General features: G+C 41.4%; 1 protein-coding gene across 1 annotated transcript in view; it reads right to left on the reverse strand.

Annotated features, from left to right (window-relative positions):
- The window catches only part of LOC138763631 (KN motif and ankyrin repeat domain-containing protein 4-like), a 71,098-nt gene that overhangs the window by 7,600 nt on the left and 41,153 nt on the right, over window positions 1-22,345 (reverse strand). Inside the window, exons 4-8 of the mRNA XM_069938111.1 lie at window positions 17,967-18,078; window positions 17,669-17,872; window positions 13,777-13,864; window positions 3,359-3,578; window positions 787-929 (exon numbers count right to left, since the gene is read on the reverse strand). Coding sequence (XP_069794212.1) covers window positions 787-929; window positions 3,359-3,578; window positions 13,777-13,864; window positions 17,669-17,872; window positions 17,967-18,078 — 767 coding nt within the window. The remainder of the gene's footprint in view (window positions 1-786; window positions 930-3,358; window positions 3,579-13,776; window positions 13,865-17,668; window positions 17,873-17,966; window positions 18,079-22,345) is intronic.

Raw genomic sequence — 22,345 nt, forward strand, 5'->3', positions numbered from 1 at the left:
CACTTTGCAGCCTCAGCAGGGAGGCTGAATGTTTGGATTATGGGACAAACAGTGGTTTGTGACATGAGCTTCACTTTAAGTAACCACATCAGCCAAGAGTGTTCAATATCTGTGCTAGTGGGTGAGGAAGAGGCTCTGGGGAAACCCAACTGATGCACAAACCATTCTGAGCTTTTGCTATGTTTAGGTTTCAATAATATATTCATTATTCTTCTCAAAGTGATACATTTCCACATTATCATCTGCTGTCCATCCATCCAACCATTGTAATAATGTTAATGATCTTCTGATAACTGACCTAGCCATGATTTAGTGTAGGTATAATAGCTGCAGGAATCACACATGAGTTCCTCCCATCATGTAACATCTGCCACATCTCCCATCTTACTCGGATTTTTTGTGACAAAATATAATTTTCTGAAAGAAATTCATCCATTTTGCTTTTGAGTTAACATGATTTGACTGTGCCCATTTCATACATTTACCACTTACTCACCAGAAGTTTGTTTCTGTCAACTGCAAATGAGTTTCTAACTGTGGCTGCACTAATTGTACATAAAATAGGATTACCTCACTATTTTACTTCAAAGTTGGCTGTTTAAAACATTCCAGAAAATAGTTTCATTCACTGAGGACTGTTATCATGGCTGCAACATCTTCTCTATCAGAACCTTTCATGTTAATTAAACATGCTATTCAAAGTACTCTTCTTTCAATGAAAGAGTGGATACAAGAGAAGCTCAAGATGTGAATGACATGTTGATTCACTGCACTGCCATCCATTACCTGACTGGCTTGAATATTGACATTTCCCAAATGAAGAAGCTGCATTACCACCGCCACCTCTTCATCCGTTTCAGCTGAAGTTAACGACGCTAACATGGTGGCAGTGTATCCTGCCTTGTTTTGATGGTCCACGTTGCACATACCTGATCAGCAATAACAAACCTTCAAATTAAATCAAGATATTCACCAGCAAGTAAAGCAAAATTTGTATCATCATCTATCAAGGATGTGAAGCTATACTTAATGCAGATTGATAGAGTAGCTCATATTGTTCTGTTGTTTAAAAAAGGCTCCAAATAAAACCCAGGAAATTATAGGCCAGTGAGCCTGACGTCAGTATCAGGTAAGTGTTCTAATGGATCGGATATACAAGTATTTAGATAATCAAGGATTGATCAGGGATAGTCAGCATGGCTTTATGCATGGTAGTTCGTGTTTAATAAATCTTATAGAGTTTTCCAAGGAGGTTACAGGAAAGGAGATGAAGTAAACACTTTGGATGTTGTCTACATGTAATTTAGTAAGGCCTTTGATAAGGTCCCACATGGGAGGATAATCAGGAAAGTTCAATCGCTCAGTATTCATGGTGAGGTGTTAAATTGGTTTTAACCCTGGCTTTATAGAAGCTAGAGAGTGGTATGGATGATTGCCTCTCTGACTAGAGGCCTATGACGAGTGTCCTCCTCCTCAAGGAATGGTGCTATATCCTTTTTTTATTGATAATGTGGGAAATTAGATCATCAAGGTTGCAGATGATCCAAAGAATGGAATTATAGTGAACTGCAAGGAAGGCTTTCAAAGCTTACAGGGGGATCTAGATCAGTTGGAAAAATGGGCTGCAAAATGGTGGATGGAATTTAATGCAGACAAGTATGAGGAATTGCACTGGGGAAGGACAAATCAGGATAGGACATACAAGATAGAGTAAATGGTAGGGCACTGAGAAGTGCAGTAGAACAAAGGGATCTGGAAATTCAGATACATAATTTCCTGAAAGAGGTGTCACAGGTAGAAAGATCCGTAAAGAGAACTTTTGGCACATTGGCTTTCAAAGAAAAAAAATACAAGAGTTGGGATGTTATGGTAAAGTTGTATAAAACATTAGTGAGGCCAAATTTGAAATACTGGGAGCAGCTTTGATCACCCAACAACAGGAACGATATTAATAAAGTTGAAAGAGCATAGAGAAGATTTACTAGGAAGGTTAAACTGGTTAGAACTTTGTTCCCTGGAGCATAGAAGAATGAGGAGAGATTTGATAGAGGAATACAAAATTATGATGGGTTGCGAGAGAGAAAATGCAAGTTGGCTTTTTCCATTAAATGTAGGTAAAATACAAACCAAAGGACATAGGTTAAGGGTGAAAGGTATGAAGTTTAGAAGGAACATTAGGGAGATCTTCTTCACATAGAGAGAGGTGAATAGAGAGAGCTGAAGCTAACGACGCTAACATGGTGGCAGTGTATCCTGCCTTGTTTTGATGGTCCACGTTGCACATACCTGATCAGCAATAACAAACCTTCAAATTAAATCAAGATATTCACCAGCAAGTAAAGCAAAATTTGTATCATCATCTATCAAGGATGTGAAGCTATACTTAATGCAGATTGATATAGTAGCTCATATTGTTCTGTTGTTTAAAAAGAGGTATGAAATGAACTGCCAGCTAATGTGGTGAACTAGGGCTCAATTTAACATTTAACAAAAATTTGGACAGGTACATGGACAGGAGGGGTGTGGAGGATATGGAATGGGTGCAGGTCAGTGCGACTAGGCAGAATCATCGTCAGCACCAGAATGAATGTTGGGGGGAGAGGCACGGTGCAATGCTCGTAAACTCGGCAGGGGGTGCTGTTCCCAACATCCTCCTCTCTGACAAAGGTGCCGAGAGCGCTGGTTTTATGGCATCAAGTGATGGCGAGCGATGGTCGCGACTCTATGGGCAGTGGCAATGCCCAAGGATGCCTCCCCGGCTGAATTATAGTTTGGCACAGACTGGAAGGGATGAAGTGCCTGTTTTCTGTGGTGTAATGTTCTATTGCTCCATGAATCTGTGGCCCTGTTCCCAGTGATTAGGTGGGAAAATACTCCATGTGATGGTGAAGAAGGAAATTAAACTGTCTGGTAGTTTATTTGGTTTTAATGAGACAATTAATCGCTACTGGAGCTGACTCATTGACTAATGGAACTACCTGTTGAATGTTGTCCTTTGCTGACATACAAACATTCCCATTGCATTTTTTTAAAATATACCTAGCCAGGAATGAGCCCTTTGATTGAATCAATCACTGGATCAAGGTCTCTAAATTACACCAGTTTAGGAATAGTTACAGGATTTGAGGCCTCTTCATCCATTTGCCATCTGTCTTGACTCCATGTATTGTTTCTTATCAAACAAATATCTGTGAATCACAATTCAGAAGTTTTCCATGGACCAGGCCGCAACAAAACATTGAAGGAAAGAGTGTTCCAGATTTCCACAGTTCTTTCCAGGGAAGCTAGTTTTTAAATAATCCTTTGGAGAAACTTATTTAATTGGCCAGTCCTTTAAAACAAAAGTGTCTTTTGGTACCTGTGTCCAGTAGGTGTCTCACAACATGGAAGTTGGAGTGGGAAACACTGTAATGTAGAGCAGTGTTCTGATTGTCATCTGCTAAATTCACAATAAAGTGAAGTAATTCTGGTGACATTTCTTGGAGTTCTTGGAGAAAAGCTTGAACTCTGTCAGAAGCTGCAGATTTCTGACTGGACATCCGAAACCATTCCCACTGAACTGTGTTCAAATTCTGCCTCTGCAGAAACAGAACACTGAATGAAAAAGAGTGAAACACAAATGCTTTGATTGCAGCAAAAACATACCGAAATGCTGAAGGAACTCAGCCAGTTTTTTCAGCATTTATAGGAGACAGATATATTGCTGACATTTCAGGCCTGAATCCTTCTTCAAGAATTAAGCTGAATTAAACAATCTTGTAACAATAAAAACTGCTTTCTATATTATTGAACACTGATCTTATTTTTCCAAATTTCTTTCCTTCTCTCTGAAAGATGTGGCTCTCTGGAGAGCATTATAAAGGCGGTTATGAAGTCTTTCAGACAGGGGCTCCTTGCCCAAGATGCAAGGTTTTATGTTCATGTCTTGCTCCAGAGACAATGTTCCACATCACTTCAATGTCGCACTATTTGAAAAAGGGCAAGGCCTTGGCCAACACTTTATGCGTCTATTGAAAGATTTACAGTTCAATTATTTAATTGCTGTTTGCAGACCTTATGGTAAATTAGTTGCCAAATGTACTTTCATTATTTATACTGTCTATAGTCTTATTTTGTTACAGAAAGTTCACACTTTCTATTTATTCCTGGGATACAGTTAATACATACAAGGCCAAATTATTGCTGATCTTTAATGGCCTTTGGAAGGATAGTGGCCAAACAGAATTACAGAGAACATTAAGAATTAGCAGGTTTAGTCCTTCTCTTGACTAGCAAATTAGTGAGCTGCCTGCAAAATTCAGTCTTGCCTGGAGCATATTCCTTGGCAAAGGGACTCCACACTGACAAGGTGATGGCCTCAAATGAATAAATCTAACAAGTTTTGCCCTCAGCATTGTTTTGAGAGTGAGTTGAGACTAAACCCAGCCACCTCTCCAACTTTATTAAATATCATTGCTGTGAAGGAGATGAATGATGTGGAAAACCACTGTTTGTATATTTATCTGTTGGGGCATGCCCATTGGCCGACTGTACCTCTGGCTCCGCCCACAGACTCCTGAATAAAGGTGACTGTACCACAGCCCCCTCCCCCCAAGTTCAGGACAGTCGATCAGCATGGACATTCCTCCATTCTATTGTGAATGAAAGCCTGTCTGTTTTGCATAACTTCCAGTCTTTTGGAGTTATTGATGGTGCATCAAATGATTCAGGAAATGTTAAAAAACTAATAGCTTTTAAAATTTATAATAAAAATCATAAGAACATTTACAGATTAAAAATAGTTAGAAACACAAAGAGCTGGGAAACCCAGAAAAGATGTGCTCTTTGTCTGAACCACATGTGAGGAACAATGGCAGTAAAACCACGCTGGAGAAAAGCAGCAGGTTGAAAAGTGTCTTTTAGATCAGAGTTCAGATTTATTGTCAAAGTGCATACATGACATCATATACAATCCTGAGATTCTTTTCCCTGATTGTGAGGCAAAATTACCACTTATTGGTAGTGCAAAAAACTGTACATAGCAGATACATGTAAACAAATAAAAAACTGTAAACAGATCATGAATATAAATAAACTGTGGAATACAGAAAGAATTTAAAAAAGACAAAATGCACAAATAAGAGTCCTAAATGAGGGGTGTGGTGGAAGGGGGACCTCAGCTCTACCTTTGCGGTGAGAGTGCTTCGCACAGCCGACTGGAAATGCTTATCTAATCAGACCTCCTCTCACTGTCCAATGAGCTGGACTTAAACATACTCTACGGATTCCTTCCACACCAGCTCAGTTTGTAGGTATATATATGTTCCTTCATTTTTCTCAAAAGGAGTTAATCTTTCCGCGTGATCACAGTCACCACTGAAGGTGATACCGGCTGATCTAAGCCAGAAGATGAGAAGAGCAAGCTGTTCAGCTGCCGTTGTTCTCTGCTAAAGGATCCCCTTAACCAATTTGGGGACTGATATCATTCTCATGAGTGTGAATATTCCATGTGTTGAGGAACACACTGATCTGTTCTCAGATTGATCCACTCCTGATTTGGGGAAATCGGCATCAAGGATTAGGATTTGAAGTCAAATAGTTTGCATCCTTGTGTTTTTTTTAATATAATGGATTTGTATCTGATCTCAAATTCACAGTCCTGATCCAAACAAAATCTTGTTTCTGTGAACTACTCCTATCTTAACTCAATCATCTTCTCTCACAATTTCTCCCATTCAAGCTGACAGCTCTTAGGCCCAGCTGTTTAATGCATTTGTTTCAATCATGGATTTATTTATTCTGTTCATTTCCAAATTAAGTGGACTAAATTATGTCTGTGAGTGTCAAATCAGTTGAGGCTGACCTTGACAACCACCATATGAATTTCTGTAATTCCTGCATCTTTACTTTTGGGAACCCATGATTCGGAGCCGAACAGGAGTGTGGGTATGACAATGGCCCTGTATACGCTTATCTTTGTGAGGTTTTTCAGTTGGTTGTTTTTCCAGACTCTACCGGCACCACCTACGGCTCCTAGAACGCTTCCACCAGCGTTGTCTCCGCTCCATCCTCAACATCCATTGGAGCGCTTTCATCCCTAACGTCGAAGTACTCGAGATGGCAGAGGTCGACAGCATCGAGTCCACGCTGCTGAAGATCCAGCTGCGCTGGGTGGGTCACGTCTCCAGAATGGAGGACCATCGCCTTCCCAAGATCGTGTTATATGGCGAGCTCTCCACTGGCCACCGTGACAGAGGTGCACCAAAGAAAAGGTACAAGGACTGCCTAAAGAAATCTCTTGGTGCCTGCCACATTGACCACCGCCAGTGGGCTGATAACGCCTCAAACCGTGCATCTTGGCGCCTCACAGTTTGGCGGGCAGCAACCTCCTTTGAAGAAGACCGCAGAGCCCACCTCACTGACAAAAGGCAAAGGAGGAAAAACCCAACACCCAACCCCAACCAACCAATTTTCCCTTGCAACCGCTGCAATCGTGTCTGCCTGTCCCGCATCGGACTTGTCAGCCACAAACGAGCCTGCAGCTGACGTGGACTTTTTACCCCCTCCATAAATCTTCGTCCGCGAAGCCAAGCCAAAGAAAGAAGACTTTTGGGAACAGTATTGTGTGGGCTGTCCAAATCTCATTGCTGAGGCCTACTGCCGAAAACAACCAATAATCCCAGTCACACGTCCTTCCCCATGGATCACCTGACAAGTCTTTGCAGCTGTGCTAATATTGAGTCTTTAAGTAAATATTCCTCACTAAATAATTAGGTCCCAGCAAAGCTTTTTCCTCCTTGTAAAGTCCTTTTAGCCTTTCTCAATCTGGATACAGAGATGAGATTTCACACTTCATCTCTTTATGCGCAGTAACCAGATTGTAAAATGACCGTAGGAAGAGCTGCGATCCATTCAGATTCCTGACATCTACTTCCAGTGGACACTGACCCTGCCCTGAGAGCAACATGAATGAAAATCTACCCCTTGGAATAATCCAGTTGTCTACCTGTACTGGATAGAGCTAGAGGAAAATGTGTCAGTCAATGTTCAACATCTGGGTCTTACACTCCTGTTTTGTACTTGCTCTTATACAGGGGAATTTGCAAGTTATTTATATAAAATTATTTGTAACTAAATTTGTTAGAACCCTTTTGCCTTTGCACATTCAATGTTTACTATTGAGTATATATATATAGATGGTTTGTTGGGAACGAGATATATGTTAAAAAAGAGAAGCTATCATTTTTTTTTAAACCCTTTGATTAAGAATCTATTGTGGAGGACAGTCTATGCAGTGAATTAATTATACAGTTTGGTTGATTTATACATTATCTACCCTCAACAATTGGACTGGATCTGAGGAGACAACATCTGACAACTACTCTATACAACTGCTCATAGAGGATGGATTTTGATGGTATAATAGTGGTTATTTCTTATTGTGGACCTTGAATTTAGATCCAGAGTAGTTACTCCAGAGCAGTTAGCAGGATTGAGGTGTCCATCAATAGGTTTCACCAGCCTTTCCCCAATGGTTAACTGGTCTTAGCCAACATATCCAAATATATCTAACTCAGCAAAAGTATTTCTCATAAGAAAGTGGTTGATTATGGCCTTTCTTTCTGACTAGTTCCTTGTTCTTAACACTCTCACCAATTTTTATTCATTGTCTTTGCACGAGAGTACATTTATATACCCCTTTTAATGTGTTAAACCATCAAGAGGATGGTATAATTAGATTTTAAAAAAAAGACAAACTAGGTGTGATTAGAAGCTCTATCCCTATTGTGACCTTTAGAATCTGGATGAGGTCCCCTATCAATCTCAAGTTCAGTGGGCCTCAGTCCAGTTGAGGACTAGTTGAACAGAACACTGCAGGGAAATTAAGATGGTTGCATTGTAATGCAAAAGGATCATTAATGCAAAAGTAATGAGGGTTAAAAGAAAACTAAAATATAGATTTACTTCTTGAGTCAACAAGTCAACCACTTATGGCTAATCCCAGAGTGGGTGAATCTAAAACTAGAGGACATGGATGGAAAGATTTTAAAAGGGACTTGAGGGACACCTTCTTCATGCAGAGTATATGAAGTGAGCTGTCAGAGGAAGCAGTGGAGAGAGAGAGAGACAGTTGTACATTTTAAAAGACAATGAGACAGATATGTGGATAGAAGAGGTTTAAAGGGATATGGGCTGAACTCATGGAAATGGAACTTGCTTGGTCATCATGGACAAGTTGGGCCAAAGGGCCTGTTTCTGTGCTGGAGAACTGTATGAGTCCCTGATTGAGTTTGTTGTTGACAGGGGGGGACATCACGTGATGATGTAGAGCCAGGATGAGAAATCTGGATCCCCTGAGAAAAAGTTTAAGAAAGACACGAAAATAAAAAAAAGTGAACTACCTTAGAATGTGCAAAAGTGCCACTCAAAAAGGACAGAGAAGTAGAAGAGAAGAACAAAGATGGAAAAGAATTACTGGTGAAAGAAAAGAAGGGCATACCTTACAGATGAGACCAGGGGCTGGAGTGGGCCTGGCTCTCTGTCCAAAACAAGCTCCCTGATCTGCCACACAGCGGGCTGTGGCATCCCTGTAACAGCAGAGATGCCCAATTCAGTAGAAGGAATGATGCGAATATGCATGCACGAGGAATCGCACATGAGCAAACCTCAGCAGAAGGGAGCTCTGACTGAATGGCTTACAAAATCGGTGAGCCAGGACCCGGCATCAACCGGGAGAACAGCAATGATACAAATTATTAAGGAAACTGAAGGATATATGGAAGAAGAGGAAGAAGAAAGACAAGAAAAATTGGAAGAGGCTATTATACAGGGAGAAGAAGGAGAAAAACAGGCTGTGGTGGTACTGCAGGGGGCAACCTCTGTACCTGCAGGAGTGTAAGGGGACAGGACAAAACCTGGCTGGCTGTCAATCAGTCAGCCTGAATGGATTAAGCCCCACCCGGTCGGGTAATAATCACCCTCCGGGATACAAGCCTGCGCCGGCCTCCCGAGGCCTCACTCAGAGTTGCTGCAGCTACAGCCAGCCTGGCTCTGTGGAAGTCTTTGTGGATTAAAGCCTGTAATACAGTCAAGAAGAAGTTGGCAAGAATGACACTTGAACTGACCAGTGGGGTACCACAGGGATCTGTACTGGGATCCCAGCTGTTCACAATTTACATTAATGATCTGGATGAGGGGATTGGATGTAATATCTCCAAATTTGCAGATGACACTAAGCTAGGAGAGGTTGTGTGGACGGAAGAGGGGGTCAGGAAGCTCCAGTGTGATTTGGATAAATTGAGGGACTGGGCAGATACATGGCAAATGCACTACAATGTGGATAAATGTGAGGTTATCCACTTTGGTAATATAAACTGGAGGGCAGATTACTATTTGAATGGCAATAGATTAAGAGATGGGGAAGTGCAGAGAGACCTAGAGGTACTTGTACATCAGTCTCTGAAGGCGAGCATGGAGGTACAGCAGGTGGCTAAAAAGGCAAATGGTATGTTGTCCTTCATATCAAGAGGGTTTGAGTATAGGAACAAGGATACCTTACTGCAGTTGTACAGGGCCTTGGTGAGACCCCACCTGGAGTATTGTGTGCAGTTTTGGTCACCTTATCTAAGGAAGGATGTTCTTGCAATGGAGGGAGTGCAGAGGCGATTCACCAGGCTAATACCTGGAATGGCAGGAATGACTTATGAGGAAAGATTGCGCAAATTGGGATTGTACTCGCTGGAGTTTAGAAGATTGAGAGGGGATCTCATAGAGACATATAAAATTCTGGCAGGACTGGACAGAATGGATGCAGATGAGATGTTTCCAATGATGGGAAAATCCAGAACCCGGGGCCATGGTTTGAGGATAATAGGCAAACCATTTAGGACCGAGATGAGGAGGAATTTCTAAGCCAGAGGTTGGTGAATCTGTGGAATTCATTGCCACAGAGGGCAGTGGAGGCAGGTTCATTAAATATATTTAAGAGGGAATTAGATCTATTTCTTCAGTATAAGGGTATTAAAGGTTACGGAGAGAAGGCGGGGACGGGGTACTGAACTTTAAGATCAGCCATGATCTCGTTGAATGGCGGAGCAGGCTCGAAGGGTCAAATGACCTACTCCTGCTCCTATCTTCTATGTTTCTATGAAAGTTATATTGTGGGGTTAGTTAGTGATGATTAGTTTGATTTTCTTTTACAGATGGACTTTATTTCTCAGGGGAGTCGGAGTGACAGAGAAACTGGTTGCTACTGAATTGCTGGCGTTAATGTGTTCTTGTTTCACATCCTGGATAATAGAGGGGGTTAGCAGTGTCAAAAGAACATTTGGCAGTGCTCTTGGGGGCCTTTTGTCTATTCTTTTCTACCTAATATATTTATGCATGAATTTGTTGTTGAGGAGTCTGATGGTGGAGGATAGCAGCTGTTTCTGAACCAGGTGGAGTGAGTCTTGTGGCACCTGTACCTCTTTCCTGATGGCAGCAGTGAGAATAGAGCATGTGCCGGGAGGTGTGGATCCTTGATGATTGCTGCTGCTCTCTAATGGCTGTGTACCTGTAGATGTTCTCGATAGTAGGTAAGGCTTTGACTGAATGCCCTGGGCTGTGTCCACTACTTTTTTGGAGGGCTTTATGCTCAGGAGTATTGGTGTCCCCATGCCAGACCATGATACAGCAAAGTCTGTGTTTTGGGCTTGAGTATGGAAAAATGTCAGCAGGTGTCCGAACAAAAACGTTAGAGGAGAAGGTGTGAAGAGAGGAGCGCGATCCCAAAGGCAGGAGGTAACTGATGGAGAAGGGAGGGAGGGCACAGCCGCAAGTGGGGAGGATTGATAGCTAAGAGAAAGAAGACAGGGAGAAGGGAAGGGAGGGAGAAAGGAGAGCAAGTTAGCAGAAACCAGAGAAGTCAATGTTAATGTCATCTGGCTGGAGTGCCAGATGGAAAATCAGGCATTGCTCCTCCAATTTACATGTGTTCTTGGTGGGATAGTACATGTGGCCATGAGCAGACATGAGAGTATGGGAGTATGGGAGTGGCTTGCAGAACTGAAATGGTTGGCCACAGGGAGGTCCTGGTAAAAGTGCCGGTCAGAGCAAAGGTGCTCAGTGAAGTGATCTCCCAATCTGCGCCCAGTCTCTCCAATGTAGAGAAGGCCTCAAAGGGAGCACTGGATGCAGTAAATTAGTCCTGCAGACACACAAGTGAAGTGTTGCTTCACTTCAAAGGCCTGTTTGGGGCCCAGGCCTGTAGTGAGAGAACAGAGGTGAGCGTAAGTGTGGCACCTCCGACAGCCATAAGGGAAGATGCTGGGGGGCAATTGGCAGGAATGATTGCATGAGGGAGTCATAGAGTGAGAGGCTCCTCAGGATGACTGAGAGGAGAGGAGAGGGTAAGACGCATCTTGTAATGGGATCTTGTTGTAAGTGCCAGAATTTCCATAAGATAATCTATTGGATTTGGAGGTTGGTGAGGTAGGGAATGGAGGAGATGCTGGTAAGGGCTGAGTTGATGGTGGTGGAGGGGCAGCCAAGTTTGTGGAAGAAGGTAGACATTTCAGATGATCTCGAGTGGAAGACCTCATCTTGGGAACAGACAAGACGGAAACAAAGAAATTGCGAGACAGGAATAGAAACCTTGCAGGGACAGGGTGTGAGGAAGTATAGTCAAGGTAGTTGTGGGGGTTGGTGGGTTTGTAATATATGTCTCCTGAGATGGAGACAGAGAGATTCAGAAAAGGGAGAGTGTTGACGGAGATAGACCTGGTAAGTTTGAGATTGGGGTGGAAGTTGGGAGCGGTGAATGAAGTTGACAAGCTCAATGCGGGTGCATGAGGCAGCCCTGATGTAGTTGTCAATACAGCAGAGCAATTGATGAGGGACCTTGCCTCTGTAAGCCTGCAGCATGGATTGCTCCACAAAGCCCACAAACAGGCAGGCATAGCCAACCATTTCAGTTCTGCGTCCCACTCCCATATTCAGTTCTGCGTCCCACTCCCACTGTCCATGGCTTCATGTACAATCCCACTGAGATCAAGCTCGAAACATCAGTTATCTATCTTTATCTTTTGCTGTATAAAAGGACCCTGTTTGACCTGCTGTGTTTCTCCAGCATTATGTTTTTACACCAACCACGGTGTCTACAGACTTTCATATTTTATTAGGAACAATGGTAGACTGTCCAAGAGTGATCATCAACTCCTTCAAAGTTTGAAACTTCTATCAGCATATTGTAGATTCAAAAAAGTCATGTTTAATCAGAATCATGTGTATGGCAGAAATGGGAGTGCTGCTTTCCTTGAAAGGCATCAATGAAATGGCTGAAATTTTATAATAATCCGGAAACACTTACTTCTGAATTGTTATCCCAAGTCTTGCCTCAATATCTAAACTAGTACCAGAAACATCATATTGCCAATAAATAATTCTATTTATGTTGCACCTTGACTGAAGCAAACGTCCCAAGCCACTCCCCAGGATTTCTTTTTTTTTAGACTTTATTTAAAATTTTATAACATGAATACAATAGAGAATTACATTTAAAGAAAAATTTAAAAAAATTAAAATGGTATGATTACAATATTACATCAGAAAACTACACAAAATAACCCTCCCCCTGTTAATTGTAACACAATATTAGTAATCTAACTTAAAATTAGTCCAACCCTCCCCCCCCAAAAAAAAAGAGTGAAGAGTTAATAAAATTAACAATATTATATATGGAAAAAAAAACCCACTTACAAAAAAAGAGATAAAACTTAACCTAAAAAAAAATTCTAACAACAAAAAAACTCCCCAGGATTTCTATCAAAGAGATATGCTAAGCCATTAAAGAGATACGAAAACAGGGCATGGTCAAAGAGGAGAGTTTTAAGAGGTATCCCAGAAGAGATAAGAGAATAGCAAGATGCAATGTGTCAGGGAGGGAATTCCAGATCTCAGTAGCTGAAGCAAAGTCATCGATGTGGAGTAAATCAATTAAAGGATGTGTACAAGGATGTTGTATGAGGAATCCAGATATCTTCACTTCATAACTGTAGAATTTGGGAGATTAACAGAAACAGGAAGGGAAAGTAATTGGAGAAATTTTTAAAAATTCAAATCAAGGCCTTGCTTAAATGGATGTTAATGTAGGTCAGAAAGCACAGGAAGAGGAAGAACAGTGCAAGTTGGACAACAGAGAAGGAGGTTCACAAAAAAAATAGGAGATAGCCACAGGAATAATAATAATTTAAGGATATCAAAAGTATTTCAGTTAGTAATTTCACAGTTCAGTCTAATTCTGTTCTCATTCAAAATCTACAATTTCTACTCAGGATGACTGAAGAACAAAACACAACTGTGAATTCACCTTCCCTTCCTGAATAGTCTGATTTTTGTACAATTCCTGCTTGAGATTACTTCATTCACTTTTGCTCTCATCTTGAGAGAGCTGTCTGTGCCACAGACTCCTCTCATGATCACACAGTGCCGGAGGTAATACCATGATACCTTTGTTGGCTGCCAAAAGATCTGGCAGCCAGATTTACTTCATCACAGAAGTTCACATACAATCTACGTGCCAGGAACTGATTGCATTCAAACTGCATGAAAATTTAGAATAAAGCCATAATGACTCAATTCAGGGATTAAACCTGGGACCTGTGTGTGGCTTATTAGTATAATAGGCAATAAACAATTGACTCATCATCTTTGACAACAAAGCTCAGCCATTAGCAAAATATTTAATGCATCCTGCTTTGAACTCTACACAAAGTATTGACTCCAGCAGTTAAAGTTAAAACAGGAAAAGTATCATACCACACTTTCATAATTTGTAGCTCCCAGCTCGCTGAGGTGATCCTTCAGATATGAACAAGCCAAGAAGAGGTTTTGGTTCCAGTTATGGCTGCAAAGAGCAAGACAAACTAAATTGCATTGATTACACTTGAGATTGCTCAGGATCTGGTAATGTTATACCAGAGGAGTGCTGTGCAGACATTTGAGGTACCTTGTTAGAAAGGAATACACATGGGTTAGAATGGGTCATTCTGTAGTGATTTGTCATATTGCAAAACTCTATAGCAGGTTCAAGTCAATAGTTTTTTTCACCTGGTTACTATATCAGAATTTCCAAAACAGCTGTTCTGAACATGTTGAAATTCTCCATTTTGGGAAAACCTCAACATTTACCTTTCCAGGTAGAAAGTGAGGGTGGGGAAAGTGAAGGCAAGTCACCATTCTAATTGATAGATATTGTTACAAGTGGTTGACAAGGGTGTTTAGTCTACAATGTCATCCCAGCAGTGCAGTTCGTAGGATGTGATATTCGAAGATGGATTTAATAACCATAATACATGCAAAATCATTGAATGTTGAGCTACACTGTAGTCATAATCAAAGTTCAAATTTATTGTCACATACAACCCTGAGATTCTTTTTCTCTGTATAAAGGTGCTTGGGATTTTTCCCTGTTATCACTGACATAAATACCCATTTCTTTTCACAGCCACTTAAGCATGAAATGAAGGGCACCTTCTACTCAGGTGGTTTTATCTTATCAACTACGTTCTTCAATGCATTAACAGAGAAACAGCATGCCCATTTCCATGTATGCCCTGTCATATCTCCCAACAAATGAAGAGAACCATTTCAAGATCAACAAAATGAACATCAGAGAATTCCATCTGTATTAGAACTATTGGGATTTCTATTTGCAGAATCCTTATTTTCTGCAGTAAGATTTGAACATTATACTCTAACCCAAGTTTTAAAGTCTTGCAAACATGTTATTCTTAAACCCTTTGGTTCTTCAAAAGTTGGTTGGTTGGTAAACCTGATTCTCATCAAACCATATTCATACTGAGGTGCCTTGCCCAGAGAGTTGCATCTTTAACCTATAATTCAGTTTAGCCTTTGACAGATCCCTTTTACTGGCATGGTCTCAGTTAGATTTCTCTTTAAATTAAAACTAAACTTTATGAGCAATCCTTTTGGTCTGAATTCATAGTACTCCAGCTCAAATGGGGAAAGAAAATGTAAATATAAAATGTAAATAGGGCAACACGATTGGTGTAATGATTAGCACAGCGCCTTTACCATGCTAGTGATCGGGATTGGGGTTTGAATCCTGCGCTGTCCGTAAGGAGTTTGTATGTTCTCCCCGTGTCTGCATGGATATTCCCTGGGGGCTCCGATTTCCTCCCTCCGTTCTAAACATACTGTGGGTATAGGTTAATTAGGTGTAGTTGAGCAGCATGGACTCATGGGCCAAAAGGGCTATACTATGCTATGCTCTCACTATGCTGTACGTCTAAATTTAAAATTAAAAGATAAAAATGGGACATTGGAATTCAACCAATGGAAACCAAGCTGCAAACAAAAAAGTGTGAGAGGTCACATCCATTGAGCTCTTAAACATTGTTACAGTTCATGTGAGAAGGACTGATCCGTATCTGTTTCATAACCCTCAGTGGCCTTGTCGAATGAAAAGTTGTTGATCTTAATCTTTAACCAGTACTACAGCTTTTGGAGAAGACAGTTTATCATCAGTACACGCACATTTTTCAGGTTTCTAAGGTAATGCTGTGATGTTGTCTACATGAATTTGAGTAAGGCCTTTGAAAAGGTCCCACATGGGAGGTTAGTCAGCAAAGTTCAAACACTAGGTATTCATGGTGAAGTAGTGAACTGGATTCAACAATGGTTGATTGGGAGGATTCAGAGCGTAGTGGTGGATGATTGCTTCTCAGAATGGAGGCCTGAGACTAGTGATGTGCCTCAGGGATCACTGTTGTTTGTCAACTATATCAATGATCTGTATAATAATGTGGTAAATTTGATCAGCAAGTTTGCAGATGGCACTAAGATTAGAAGCATTGTGAACAGCGAAGGTTTTCAAAGCTTGCAGAGGGATCTGGACCAACTGGAAAACTGGCAGAAAAAGGGTAGATGGAATTTAAAGAAGACAAGTGTAAGGTGTTGCATTTTGGAAGGACACACCAAGAAAGGATGTACACAGTGAATGACCACTGAGAAGTGTGGTAGAACAGGGAGAATCTGGGAATACAGATACATAATTCCCTGAAAGTGGCGTCAAAAGTGGAGAGTGTTGTAAAGAGAGCTTTTGGCACATTGGCCTTCATAAATCAAAGTAGTGAGTACAGGAGTTGGGATGTTATGGGAAAGTTGTACAGGTACACAGTCCTTTATCCGGAACCCTTGGGGGACAGTATATTCCAAATTTCAGATTTTTCCGGATTTCAGAACAAAAGCCAACTGCCCCAGATTTAAGGCCACCCAAATTATGCTCCCGTATCCACCCCCTTCCAGTCACGCTGGCGTCTCTCTCCCCCTTGCCCACCCGAGTTGCGCTCCCATCTCCCCCTCACCCGAGTCGCGCTGCGGTCTCTCCCCCCACCTGAGTTGTGCTGCCATCTCTCCACTCCACTCGCCCAAGTCACACTGCTGTCTCTCTCCCCCCTTGCCCACCCAAGTTGTGCTGCTGTCTCTCTCCCCCCCACCCAAGTCTGCCGTCTCTCTTCCCCCCGCCCATCCGAGTCATGCAGCTGTCTCTCTCCCCCACCCCCGAGTCGCGCTGCTGTCTCTCCTCCCCCCGCCCACCCGAGTCACGCTGCCAACTCTCTCATCCCCCCACCCATTGGACTGTTGTCTCTCTCCCCCCCCCCCCACCTACCCGAGATGCGCTGCCATCTCTCTCCTCCCCCCCCCCCACCCACCCAAGTCGTGCTGGCTTATCTCTCTCCTCCCCCCTTGCTGTACCAGCACTAGGAAAAAAATGCCGGTTTTTGGAGCTTTCTGGATTTTAGATGTCCAGATTATGTGCCTGTATTTGGTGAGACCAAATTTGGAGTATTATGTGTAGTTTTGGTCACCTAACTACAGAAAAGATGCAAGATAGAAAGAGTGCAGAGAAGATTTATTAGGATGTTGCCTGGACTTCAGGAAATGGTTTGGCACAGACTCGAAGGGCTGACAGGGCCTGTTTCTGTACTGTAATGTTCTTTGGTTCTACAATTCTAAAATTTATTGGTTTGCATGTTCTCAACAACTTAGATTTAGGAATAACCCTTTAGGAGTAACCCTCACTACTCAATTCAATGTAATGAAGACACGTAAAATGAACATAATGTGCATGACCTAAACCAGACTGATTCCATTGTTGCCCTTCATTCTACTTCACTCCATTATCCAGAAAGTCAGATGTCCTTTCACTCCTGTTTATTTTCCTATCAAGAAGGCATACCAGCTACCTATTACCTGGATAATGTGCCCTTACTCTGTGAAATTCAGAGTTTATTGGGAGAGAAAAAATAAGTTGAGGCACATTGGCCTGAAAAACTCCAAATATGGTACATGGGATTTGGGATGTTATTTTGATGTCGTAGAAGACATTGGTGAGGCCAATTTTTGAATATTGTGTGCAATTTTGGTCAACTAACTACAGGAAAAATATCAATAAGAGCATAGAGAAGATTTACAAGGATGTTGCTGGGACTTGATGAGCTGAGGTATAGGAAAAGGTTGGCAAATTGGGACTTTATTCCCTGGAGCATCAGAAAATGAGAGAGATTTGATAGTTATACAAAATTGGGCTAATTCCTTGGAGTTGCAGCTCAATGCCATCCATATCTTATTGATTTTGATAATTTTCATCAAATTGATCATCAGAACTCTAAGACAATGACTGTACCTCTTAGTGCAGTGCGGCAGAACAGTAACGTCATTTGGTGATGGCTGAATCTCTTCATATCCTGTTCCCTTTGTATCCTGAGCTAATTCAGATTTGTTGTCACTATGTTGCATTTGACTTCCTGTGTTGACACGTTCCTTTTCCAAGTCACTGTCCGAACCTCCTTCAGTTGAGTTAGAGTCTTCACTTGACGTGGTTTCGTAACTTTAAAAAAAATCCCCGTTCAAATACCAGTGCAAATTACATAATTGAAACAGAAAATAAGCAGAAAACTTCATGTAAACTTGTTTACGCTCACCCGCCATTTACACCAGTAAACTGAAGATATTTTTTGGCTGAAGGTGCACTTGATTTGATATTTCCACTGTTTTTTTTCATAATAGACTTGAGAGATGCTGGCTGAGACTCAGCTATAGTAAAAAAAAAAATCACTTGGTTAGTAGCTCTAATTATGTTTTACAACCAAATGAAGAGGTTCAGTCCTGAATCAGTGATACACATCTCCAGGTGAAGATCAATTTTGAAGTCTAAAAGTTCAGTAGATGGTGGCAATACCTCTACATGATTTGCTGACGACACCACGATTGTCGGCAAAATCACAAGCGGCAGTGAGCAAGCGTACAGGAACGAGATAGATTAGCTCATTGAGTGGTATTACACCAACACCCTTGCACCCAACATTACCAAATCCAAGGAGATGATTATGGACTTCAGGAGGAAGTCAGGAGAACAAAAACCAGTCCTCATCGAGGGCTCAGCAGTGGAGAGAATCAAGAACTTCAGATTCCTGACAAGGATCTGTTCTGCAGCCTCCATGTTGAAGAAGATTTGCCAGTGGCTATAATTTGTGGGGTGTTTGAGGAAATTTGATAGGCCACCAAAGACTCTCAAAAACCTCTACAGGTTTTACATGGAGAGCCTTCTGGCTGGTTGCACCATTGTCTGGTTCGGAGGTGCCAATGCTCAGGACAAGAAAAAACCCCAGAGGGTTATTAACTCGGCCTGCGACATCATGGGTACCCGACTTCACCCCATCGAGGATGTCTACAAGAGGTGGTGTTTTAAGAGCAGCCTCTATCCTCAAGGACCCACCCCCCCCCTTCACTCTGCTACCATCAGGAAAAAGGTACAGGAGCCTTAAGATGAGCACTCAGTAGCACAAGGACAGCTTCTTCCCCTTTGCATCAGATTCCTGAATAATCAATGAACCAAGACATTTCCCTACTTTGACTTTCCGTGGACTTTTTTATTTTGTAAGCTGGTTTATATAAATGATGCATGGTGATTCTGCTGCAAAGAAAGAATTTCATGACTTGCTCATGACAATAAATGCTGATTCTGATGCACAGTTTCACTTTCTGAAGTACAGTACACAAACACTTTACAGAGAAATGTAATTGATCAAAAGCTTTTTGTGGAACATTGGTTACACTTATGAACTGCAGACAAAATTGCCACAAATATATGATTTGAACAGATTCATGTTCTATCTGCCTTTCTTGCCCTTCCTCTTCTTCCCCAGTCCTTAAATCTCTCTCATGATTCCTTCAGCCAACTAAGCATTTTCAGGATTAAAATGCTCTAATTTTTATGAAGACTTTCACATTTTTGAGTACTCAGAGGAAAAAACTGATACCTTAAGAGAGGTGGCACAGTTGGCATAGCGGTTAGCACAAAGCTGCACGGCACCAGTGACCAGGACCGGGGTTCAAATCCTGTGCTCTTTGTAAGGAGTTTGTACTTTCTCCCTGTGTCTGCATGGGTTTTCCTTGGGGGCTCCAGTTTACTCCCACTATTCTGAACATAGCAGGGAGTGTAGGTTAATTGGGCAGAATGGACTTGTGGGCCGAAATGGCTCTATGACTACATTTAAATTTAAAATTTGAATAACATTTTTTTGCTGAATTAACTGATTGTCTCTCGGGTGGCAGTTATGGCATTAAACTTTGGCTTTGACACTTAACACAGAAAATCATCCTAATTTACAAGAATTTGGTGATAGCGAATTTGGAAATATTGTGTTCAGTTCTGGTTGCCATACTATTGGAAAAACGTGATCAAGACAGAGACGATGCAAAGTAGATTTACAAGATTTTTCCCAGGACTGGAGGGCTTGAGTTATAGACAATAGATGCAGGGGTAGGCCATTTGGTCCTTCGAGCCAGCACTGCCTTTCACTACGATCATGGCTGATCATCCACAATCCTGCCCCATTCCTGTCTTCTCCCCACACCCCTTGACTCTGCCATCTTTAAGAGCTCTATCTAACTCTTTCTTGAAAGCATCCAGAGAATTGGCCTCTACTGCCTTCTGAGGCAGAGAATTCCACAATTCCACAACTCTCTGGGTGAAAAAGTTCTTTATCAACTCCATTCTAAATTGTCTACCCCATATTCTTAAACTACAGCCTCTGATTCTGTTCTCCCCCAACATCAGGAACATGTTTCCTGCGACTAACATGTCACATCCTATATGTTTCAATCAGATCCCTTTCATCCTTCTAATTCCAGTGTATACAAGCCCAGTCACTCCAACCTTTCAACATATGACAGTCCCACCATCCCAGGAACTAACCTCATGAACCTACTCTGCACTCCTTCAATAGCAAAGGATGTCCTTCCTCAAACTTGGAGACCAAAACTGCACACAATACTCCCGGTGTTGTCTCACCATGGCCCTGTACAACTGCAGAAGGACTTCTTTGCTCCTCTACTCAACTCCCCTTGTTATGAAGGCCAACATGCCATTTAGCTTTCTTCTCTGCCTGCTGTACCTGTATGCTTACTTTCAGTGACTGATGAACTGATGAACAAGGACACCTGGATCTCATTTTACTTGCCCTTTTCCTAATTTGACACCATTCAGATCGTAATCTGCCTTCCTGTTCTTGCCACCAAAGTGGATAACCTCACATTTATCCATATTAAACTGCATCTGCCCACTCACCCAACCTGTCCAAGTCACCTTGCATTCTTATAACATCCACCTCACATTTCAGCTTTGTATCATCTGAAAATTTATGTTAATGTTACTTTTAATCCCTTCCTCTATATCATTGTATATATTGTAAATATTTGCGGTCTCAGCACCGAGCCTTGCTGTATCCCATTTGTCACTGCCTGCCATTCAGAAAGGGACCAGTTAATCCCTACTCTTTGTTTCCTGTCTGCTAACCAATTTTCTATCCATGTCAGTAACCTACCCCCAATATTATGTGCTCTAATTTTGACCATTAACTTCTTATGTGGGACCTTATCAAAGGCTTACTGAAAGTTCAAGTACACTACATCTACTGGCTTCCCCTTGTCCATTTTCATAGTAATGTCCTCAAAAAATTCCAGAAGATTAGTCAAGCATGATTTCCCCTTCATAAATCCGTGCTGACTCGGACCTACTATCCAGATGTGCTGCTATTTCATCTTTTATAATTGACTCCAGTCTCTTCCCCACCATTGATGACAAGTTAACTGTTGTAAGGAAAGGCTGAATAAATTGGAACTCTTTTCCTGGAGTACAGGAGGCACATATTGAAACACGTTGGCTGTTTCCATTACAAAATAATAATGGGTAATTTGTCAGAGGTGAGTACAATAATGAGAAGATATTACAGAATCCAAAGGCACAGACATTTTCCATTAAGTGATGAATCTGGAACCCAAAAACAAAATTAAATCCAGGATACTTAGAGCAGAGAGTAGGAGAAAGAAGTTACATGGAGGGCTGCAGGAAAACCAGCTGGAATTAGTGAATGAAGCAGAACCTGTGTCAATATTTAAATAGCTTAGAATCATTTTCTTCATCCAGTATCGGAGGGGAAATGAGTGCAGGACACTAGCACTGTTGTAAAGTTTAATGAATTGATGGTTCTGATCAGTGCTACTGCACATGAGAAGTTTAATCTATGGATCTGTTCTGTTCCTGTGTTGGGGGTTTCTACATTATTCCATTTAATCAAGTCTGAATTTAAATCATGTTTTCAAAGGCAGGAGGTCATCTGTGTGCTCCAGCTGGAAGCAGGCCTGTTGTCCTTTACCTTATCCAGATTTTTTTTGCCATAACAAATTAGATTACCAGTTTAGTTGTCAGCAAGGATAACAGATAGTCAAACTTAAGATAACCAAAGCAAATGCATGATAAATACATTTCTTGTTGGAACATATTTCATCTATTTTTTTCAATGCTCAGCTCTGAAGAGATTTCACTGTTATTAATATCTTCCCAAGTTGCTGCTTTGTTCCATTTGAAACAGATAGACATAGATATTGGAATATAAAATGCTATGAACATGACAACTTTGATGATCAAAGAGAAAAAAAACTCTCCAATTGTGGAAATTTCAAATTAAAACAAAGCATTGGAAACGCTCAGCAGTTCAGACAGTATTGTGTTTGGTGACATTTTCATCAAAACTAGGTGACTTTCAGTGACTATTTTATCTCATAGATGGCATCCGTTTAATAATTTCTTTTGTTTTGTTTTGGCTGAGTAATCAAAGATGTCCCTTCAGGTTCTTACTTTATTCCAAATGAAACAAATGATGAACAAATCTGCAACATAGAAATCTAACATTATAAAGATCAGCAGAATCAGACATCATTAAGAATCTAGCTCAGAACATGAAACAAACTTCCCTGCCCTTGAATGAATATTAATAGAAAGCAGAAAGGTCTGCCATCG

The sequence above is a fragment of the Narcine bancroftii genome, chromosome 5 (assembly GCF_036971445.1).
Source record: "Narcine bancroftii isolate sNarBan1 chromosome 5, sNarBan1.hap1, whole genome shotgun sequence".
NCBI classification, from domain to species: Eukaryota; Metazoa; Chordata; class Chondrichthyes; order Torpediniformes; family Narcinidae; genus Narcine; species Narcine bancroftii.